This window comes from Egretta garzetta, unplaced genomic scaffold (genome assembly GCF_000687185.1).
Source record: "Egretta garzetta isolate BGI_Z169 unplaced genomic scaffold, ASM68718v1 scaffold190, whole genome shotgun sequence".
In the NCBI taxonomy this organism is placed as follows: domain Eukaryota; kingdom Metazoa; phylum Chordata; class Aves; order Pelecaniformes; family Ardeidae; genus Egretta; species Egretta garzetta.
Genome location: NW_009258272.1, coordinates 492,648 through 501,470, shown reverse-complemented (window position 1 = coordinate 501,470; position 8,823 = coordinate 492,648). Strand labels below are relative to the sequence as shown.

The 8,823-nt window shown below is 38.0% G+C and overlaps 1 protein-coding gene across 5 annotated transcripts in view; it reads left to right on the top strand.

The window, feature by feature from the left end:
- Positions 1-210: 210 nt before the first annotated feature.
- SPTAN1 (spectrin alpha, non-erythrocytic 1) overlaps positions 211-8,823 on the top strand; it is a 49,604-nt gene continuing 40,991 nt past the window's right edge. For all 5 annotated transcript variants that reach the window (XM_009634709.2, XM_009634701.2, XM_009634695.2 and 2 more), the window contains exons 1-3: positions 211-258; positions 5,717-5,956; positions 6,583-6,708. In XM_009634709.2, coding sequence (XP_009633004.2) covers positions 226-258; positions 5,717-5,956; positions 6,583-6,708 — 399 coding nt within the window. In that variant the 5' untranslated portion in view covers positions 211-225. The remainder of the gene's footprint in view (positions 259-5,716; positions 5,957-6,582; positions 6,709-8,823) is intronic.

Sequence of the window (8,823 nt, the reverse complement as noted above, 5' to 3'; positions counted from 1 at the left end):
CTGCCTGGGGAGGTCTGTCACTTGCAATAGCTTGTGTGACAGTAATGCCAAATTGTGTGCCAAGGAACTGAAAGGAAAGTATGAAATGTGTACTGTGACGGTATATGTATCTGGGGGAAAAAAAAAAAAAAAAAGAAAAAAGAATTAAGCCATGTCCTTATGCTAGTCATTAGTTGAATGTTATCTTGATTTCCCCCTCCCTTTTAGACTCTACATTCCTCCATCATGTTGTCATCGTTTCGTAAAGTCAAAGTCCAGGTATTTTTACATAATGCATGAAGTGTCAGCGCCATACTTGCCTGCCTTTATTGCAATGACCTGTTTGTAACAAAAAGCCATTTGTTTGAGACTTTGTTCTATAGAGCAGGTGCTTTATTTGTACTTCAGCATTGAGTCTGATCTGCCTTTCATTTAATACTTTGAATTTCCTAATATCTGTCTGTGATGCATGATGTGTGAACATTTTGTTATAGTTCACTATGATTGGCTTTGGTGTGGATTAATCTTCTAAGAGATTTTTGTTTTAAAAAGCACTTGAGTGGTATCTTTTTACTTATAGCATCTAAAAATCAACCATGGTAAGATTTACATTGTAGAACATCATGCATTTGAAGTGGGCTTTGGTTCCTGTTCCATCCCCTTGCACAAATGTAATAACCCTTGTATTGTTGTGGTGTAACTGTTTATACATCTGTGTCGTTTTCTGTTCAGTGATGGTAAAATAAATAGGATGTATGGACCAAACTTCATCTGGGTAACACAAGCAACTAGATCTTATTTGGAAATGTTAGTAATGTAAATGTTTATACTACCGTTAAAATTACAATGAAAAGATAACAAATGGGAATGGAAAACGCTGGGGTTAATTATATAATATCACATTACCTGTAAACTCGGCGTTTCTGCAATGCAGTCAAGGTAATTTGCTTTCTCAGGAGTCTCAGCAGAGTGCGGTCCTTGCCAGCGCTGCATAGTTTTATCAAAGGTCTGTGGTGATATTAAAACAAAGCCAAAAAACCTCTTGTACATAAAGGCACCAAATTCAGATAGGCAATTCAGCTGCTCTTATTTGAATAGGAGAATTAAAATTTTAAGACTAACTGCCTAAAAATGAGTAGATCTTCCATATTTCAAAAGTGCATAGTTCAGCCATTTAAGACTAACTGCCTAAAAATGAGTAGATCTTTAATAGTCTTCCATATTTCAAAAGTGCATAGTTCAGCTGTGCACAAACTCTCTAATCGGCCTAAATCACTAGCTTTACAGCTTGCTTTAGCGCAAACATAATTTACCTTTCTTTCTTCTGTTAATGCTACTGTTTCTTGTATCCCTGTAATACCTACTTAAATTTTGGGGCTTGTTTGAATTTTACCTGCGCTGCGGTTACTGTATGAGACTATGGCATTAAGCAGCAACTTCAACACATCTTGGGTTTTTGCACTGCAGCACTTGACTTATTTTTCTGGCTTGGAATTTGTAGAGGTCTGAGGCTGTAGGTGACTCTTCCTTAACAGTAACAGGGAGTATGTGGACACAGGTTTCTGCTGCACATAGTCCACCCTTAAATTTTTATTTTGTAGATTTACATTCATAACAAACCAAATGACTGGGCATTAATTTTGTGTTTTAAATCTCTACTCTAGGGTACATGATATGACATCCTTCGGTTCCTTCTTTGTTTCACACCACAGGAGCCAGTGCTGCACATAATTTTCAGGATTCTCTTCTATTCACCTGTGCTATTTACTAGTACATACTAACTTAGCACTAAACTAAACTAGGCAGTTGTGGTGGTTTTGTGTTTGAGACATACGTAGTGGCTTACTTCTTCCCTAGCATTTTGAGGAAGCTGTGAACGGAAGAAAAGAAAGTTGGAAAAGCGTATGTTATTTTTTCTTTCCTCTGTCCTTTCCTTTTGAAGGTTATTTTTGCATCCTATATCCATTCCCATCCCCCAAAAGGGAGGCAGGAGGGGGAGTAGCCAGTATCAGTTAATGTTCTTTTGACAAGACTTATGATGCTTAATATTGATGAATGCAAAAAAATGCATCAGGCTGCTTGTATACATGTGCTTGGGAAGCAGGGAGTGTTTTGATAGGGAAGGTACTCTTATTAGAGGCTCTTACTAGGGTCACGTATGCTGAATATATGTAACACATCAGGACTTGTCTTAAGAGAAAGTCATTATTTTACTACATCTTAAGATAATGATCTTTTTATGCTGATATCTGATTGCTTTTCAGGCAAAGGAGTTTAATTCTTTAAGCTTCATGTAATTGTTTTTAAAAATACACTAAAATCTTCTGTGTAGTGCTGAATGTATTTTACAATCAAGTTTTTTAAATCCCTGAAAACATGTTTTGATAAGGGAAATGCTGACAGCTCTTATGTGTGTCTGCCCTGGTGGCACCGCTGTAATTCCTGTTTAACCCACCTCGATATGGCTGTTTCCCGAACTTGAATGATGTTGCTGACATCATTGTTGTTGCACTGCGGCGTCTACAAATACCTGCAGTTGTATATTCCCATGCAAATTTTAGTGTACCACTACGTATAATTTGTATCATCTGGGGCAGGCTAATGATTTTAGATTGAATGCTGGGAGTAATAAGTTTGCTTTGGTGGGTTTTTTTCTTTAATCTTAAATTTACTTCTTTTTGTTCTGTTTTTTTTGGTTTGTGGTTTTTTTTTTTTTTGAAGACCGCCACAACGGTACAGTGCAAAGAAGCATTTCTGATTATTTTTTTTAGTTAGACGTAAGCTGACGAGTGGTTTTCTAAAGGTAGTCTTACGGCATTAAAAGTACAGTGACAAATGCCTTCACAGCAGTTAAGATCTGCTGGTTTGGGGACATCTTTGCAGTGACGCCTGCCTTGGCTGTCTGGAAGGCTGGGGCTCTGGGCGGGAGCCAGCCGGTGCCGTTCCTCCTGCCCGCACCGCCTGGAAGGTTCGCTCTGCGTGACCTTATCAGCCGGTGCAGGCACCGGGGCTGGAGGCAGCAGCGATGTTTGGAATCTTGTCTCTGTGCCCAGCACTGGGGACAAGGCCTGTTATCTGGGGTTGAGCTGGGCATTTGTGTACATCCCAATATAAGCTGGTTTTTGCATTAAAAACATAAAGCGCAACTTCTTATTGGTGGTTCTCTTTGCTAGGGCTGCAGAGGTGTATCATAGATGCCTTTGAAGGATGTAGTTGAACCAAAGAAGGTTTAGAAACATCTTGGAGAACTGTTTTGTATTCAAGGGGGGTAGTGCAGTTTGAGCATGAAAACATCGGAGGTAGACTGCATCATCCTGCAGCATCGATGACTTTTGAGTTCAGAGCTCCCTGGTGACTGCTGATCGCGCTCTGGCAGAGCACAGACTTGCTGACGTCAGCTGATCTGCTGCAGGAAAGAACAGTCTATTATTGCTAGACCAAAGCACTTCTTTTACAATTGACTAGCTGGACTTACTGTAGTTATAAAAGGAGCCTTTCTTTTAACGAATTCCAGCAAAAAGATGAGCCAGATTGCAAGACTTGTGTGGTGAGAGGCAAACCAGCTACAAGGCTAAATTACAGGCTTCTCCTATTTATTTTTTTAAATGAAAAATAATTTAAATGATAATTTAAATAATTAAGTTATTTGCATAATTCAATTACTTAAATAATAATTTGAAGTTACTTAAAATCACTTGGGCTGTGGAGGTTATTTCTAATACCTAAATATATGTTGACAGCAAAAGACTGTACAGTGTTCCAAAGACTTAACTGGGTTTTCGTTTTCTCCCAGTAATGCTCCTAAGCAGAATAAGCAGACAGTCAAGCTACAGTTGTGCAGTATGTTCAGACTAACTGCCGCTTCGTTATTCCCAAACACAGTTCTGTTTAAAAGAAGTGTTGTTGGTATTCAAACACAGTGTGACAGCGCAGGAAAGGAAGGTTTTGGCAATAACTTCCTCTCCTGGAGGGGAAAGGGTGTTTGAAAGAGCGCTTGGAGAAACAGCTGCTTTCTTAGGGAAACAGATCTGTAGCTGAGCTCAAGTTATGTTCAGGGGTTTGATCTTTTAATACTCAGATACACTAATCAAGTGGAGCCCTTGGTACCACTGCCTGGTTAAACCTGGACTTCATTTATATAATACAGTCTACACAGACTGGGTTGGTTTTTTTTTCCTTGCCCTGTTTTGACAATAATGAATGAAACTCCCAGGCCTGGAAGAGAAAGCAAAGCTGAATTTTCTTTCCTTCCTTAAACTGCCGCAATGCAGTTGGGGCTCAGAGTTCACGGGAGTAACGACTGCTGCTGAAATGGCTGTCCTCTTGCAGGGCGGGACTGTTGGAAGAGAGCTCAGGAATGTGTGAATTCGCCCCCATATGTTCCTTTCTATCAGATGGTCCCTTTACAAGTGCTTGGAAACCAAACAGAAAACATGGCCATATAGATTGCTTTGCAACCTGTAGAGTTTTTCATACAATTATGCAAGATATGAGTCTAATTAAAGCATGTGGCTAACTAATAACTAAATAGCAATTTAATATTTCACAATGTATTTTAAGAGATTGCCCGTCTCTTTTAGTATGCAGCTGTAGACTAGGTTTCTTCCCTGTCTTTGATAGGATTGATGGGAGGTACATTTAGCTTGATGCTTACGGAATTTGTAATAAAAGCATTAAGTGAGCTATACATGTGAACACTTGCACATCGTGATGTTAATTGCATAATTGTTCAAGCGCGAAGTGTTTGTTGCAACAGCTTCTTCATATGCAGAGTGAGTTGTCAAGTAAGCGGGTAAATATCCAAACTCTGATGACAATAATGATGCTACTTTTTAAATTTGCGGTACAGTTTTGTTCTGATGCACAGATCTCTTATTGAAAATCAAATTGCTTTTTGAAAGTTTAGGAGCTGAAAATTAAAGGTTATCCTGATTTTAATAGAAGAGATTTAATAGAAAGGAGAGAAAGTAGAACAGTAGTCAGTTCTTTGCTGTCTGTGCTAACAATAACGTCTTTCAGTATATAAAGTACTGCACAAGGATTTTCAGTCAGAGCAAGATCACTAGTTATATGAAATGCTCCTTGACTTTGTCTAAGGTCAGATCTATGAAGCAGTGTGAGGCTCTGTATTGGCTTTTGAGAGCTTATGGAGGGAGCAGCAGGGTGGGTTTGTGACTTTTCTTCATTGTCCTAGAGAACAGAGAGGAGATGTGTCACACAGAGGTGTGTGTATATATGCATCTATAATATATAGATGTGTATATATATGTATTTATGTGGACCAGTTAGCTGCTGTTTAAAGAACAATAGTATTATTTCTTTAGTTTATCTATTTAAAATGTTTCTAGATTTTATATGTTGCACAAGAAACGTTTGATGTCTGTATATCTACATATATATGTGCACAGAAACACATTTTTAACATTTGTATTGGACAGTTGCATGCTACAGTTCAAGATGACATGGCCTTTGTATGACTGCAGCTATATTTTTCCAAAACAAGTAGATGTTAAATGTCTTTGTAAATATTCCTGTCCCACTATTTTCTGCTAAAAGCGTGCTTTTATTTATTTTTATCTATAATATTGATATTTTAGATATATACCTGCACACACAGAGCAAGACTGTAAGTAAGCCACATGCAAGTTTAAAAAAGCAGGCTTTTCTTTCGTGGATCTCTTCCTACCCTACCATTGTTTTGTAATACAGACAAAATGTAATTTTTTTTGGCTTTCAGAAAATGGATCCGAGTGGTGTAAAAGTGTTGGAAACAGCAGAAGATATCCAAGAAAGGCGTCAACAAGTTTTGGACCGTTACCACAGGTTCAAGGAACTATCTTCTCTAAGGCGCCAAAAACTTGAAGATTCCTATCGATTCCAGTTTTTCCAGCGCGATGCAGATGAGCTTGAAAAATGGATCCAAGAGAAACTGCAGATAGCATCTGATGAAAATTACAAAGACCCAAGCAATTTACAGGCAAGTCCTACTGCCATTTTATGTTCCTGTACTATTAATATTAGGGCGTACCAGGTCAGCTGGGATAGAAGGAACAAATGCATAAATGTAACTTGATCTGAGAGTGGTGAAGAAAGATGGATGCAAATACCCAAGCCTTGCAAAGTGTTCTTCAAAAGCCTGGTTTCTTTGCTGATATAATTGGAATATTTCTAATAATGGATTAGATGCTAAATCAGCATAGAAAAAGTTACGCAGTGCAACGTAGTGTAAAACCAGCTTTGTTTAATGCTAGAATTTGTTGGATGCTTTGGCTCGGTAGATAAACGTGAATTAACTCTTGTTGTTTCCACAAAAAAAGATATTTGTAGAAATTTAACTTGTGTGGGTAGAACTAGCTGATGGGTCCTCAGATGTTTGAACACTCCGGTATGCAAGACCAAACACAATAATGAAATAACTGACACTGGGATGTTTGAATCCACCCGTGAAACATATGGTGCAGCTATGATTTCAACTGTGCTATTTTATTGTTTGTTTTTTGGTACTGAATATGCATAAAATACTTTAAAAATCTTGATGCTGGAAAATGTGGAGGAGGGCTGTGCACCAAATCTCAGTCGCATTCTTTGATGTTTTACTTGCAGGGGAAGCTGCAGAAGCACCAAGCCTTTGAAGCTGAGGTGCAGGCCAATTCAGGGGCTATCATTAAACTGGATGAGACTGGAAATCAGATGATTAATGAAGGCCATTTTGCATCTGAAACCATTAGAGTGAGTTTTAAAACTACTTTTTTTCTCCTCTTAACAGGCTTTTCCTTAAGCACTTTGTGCAGATTGCACAGATAGCTCTGTATTCTAAAATACTTTTTAAAATTTTACAGGTATTTGATTAGTAAAAACAGAAGAGAATTTGTATTTGTAAAGCTTACAGATGTTTTTGTCTTTCATGAGCACCCAGCTCATATCTTTTCTTGGATCCAGTTCTGAGGTGAGCTGCCTCCCAGTGGAGCCCAGGAACTTGGATTGGAAAGTCATCAGTAATTCAAAAATGTGTTGCAAGTCACAAGGCAAATGATTAATTATACTTGTGGTTCTTCCCAAAAAGGCACAATATCAAGAAGCAGCAAATTCACAAGGCCTCGTGTCAGGGATGTTGACTGCTCGTTTTTTTGCTTATATATAGCATTTTAATTTTCTGCAATAATAATTACAAGTAACACAAGCAGCCATACAGGTAAACTTCAGATGTTTAATTTCTACGTGCTCTGGCTCACATCAGGTCTCCAGTGATCTTTACTTTCTGGTTAAGTTGTACTGGCCATATGTTCAAATCTCTTTGAATTTGTGTTCCATGGCTTTTTTCTGTGAGCTCCAAGTACAGTGCTCTGTCTGCTCTGTTTTTATGGCAGTGAACTTCTCTTAGGACAGCTGCTTCCTCAGTAACAATCAGTAAGCTTTCTTCAAATCCTTTTCCCGAGATTTACTGTTGTTTTTTTCTTTCTCTCTAAAACTCCCAACCTGTGTAATGCAATGGCAAATGTATTTTTAAAATCATTGCTGCGGCACTAGATAGGTTTACATTTTACATTATTTGAGTGATTATCAGTGTTTTAAAAAGTCTGAGAAAACTAAATTTTAAGCGATGGCTTGACTTGAGAGTTATCTTTTACTCCTCCTCCTATGTATTCTCATTTTTCTATGGTTATGTTAGTGTTTTCTCTCTTATTCCCACACATGTGCACACACACACGTGTGCATACCCCACCAGTAAACACTTATTTTTGTTCTGCATACCAACTTCTTCTCTAGGAGTCATTTTGTTAAATCTGCTGTTTCTGGGCCTCAGTTATTTCAGTGTCTGTTATGGCTGCATTTGTCTTTAATGCAAAGAAGTCTCCTCAGAGAGTTGTTTACAGCTTTATAAGATTTGGATGTGAGCTGTTACAGCTTTTCAAAAGGAGAACTCCTGTGATCTTTGTAGTGATTATCAACTTAACTGATATGTTCATCATTTCATTGTAACTAAGATGCTGATTAAGAAAAGCAGAAATTTTTTTTATACATTATATAATAAAAAAACCCAAGGTAATGATTATTTCAGAAATCTCATTGTGATCGTATAATCTTTACCACAAATAGGAAAAAAAAAAACCAACCACGCTTTGCAGTTGGGTGATCTTCAATAATACTGTGTCTTAGCTGCTTAATTTAAATTGTTATTTGTGTTCTGTTTGGAGTGATAATTTGCCTTTTAATGGTTCAGTCTTTCACGCCATACCGGACTGCACAGCGCCCAATAGTAACAGCTACCCAAGTTGGGTTCCACATACGAGTAGGTGAAACTTTTGGCTGTGCAGTGCAACTTCTTTTTGCAATGTCTTCTTTCTTCCTTGGTTGACAGTTTGGACTATCCTTTTGGGCAGTGCTAGAAAATAGTGTGAGCTCTTTCCTCCCTTGAAACCTACCTAACTGAACTTTCTAAATGGATTAAAAGGGTGTCCACCCATGCTAGGTGTTCAAAACCTTCTCTAGCATGACTTTCAAGTTTCAGATCTCGATGAGCAAAGCGTTACAGATGATGGGTGGAGCAGATACTTTCCTGTTTTGCAAGCTGTGTTTCTGTGTGGGAGTGTGGTTTTTCTTTTAGTTGTCTATAAAATTTATGGTTGCTCCCAACAGCTTTGAAAGGAAGAGCACAGTGAGAGAGAGACTCCATATTAAAACTAGTAGTTGGTCCTAGTATTTCAGCATTATGTTACTTAACAACATTGGCTAAATATATTAACTGAGTAGTGCTAAGAGAAATGGTTAAAATACTGTAAAGTGGCACAAGTTTGACTTGAAACAAAATGTGTGGTCTTAAATAAAAACAAATTCCAAAATGAA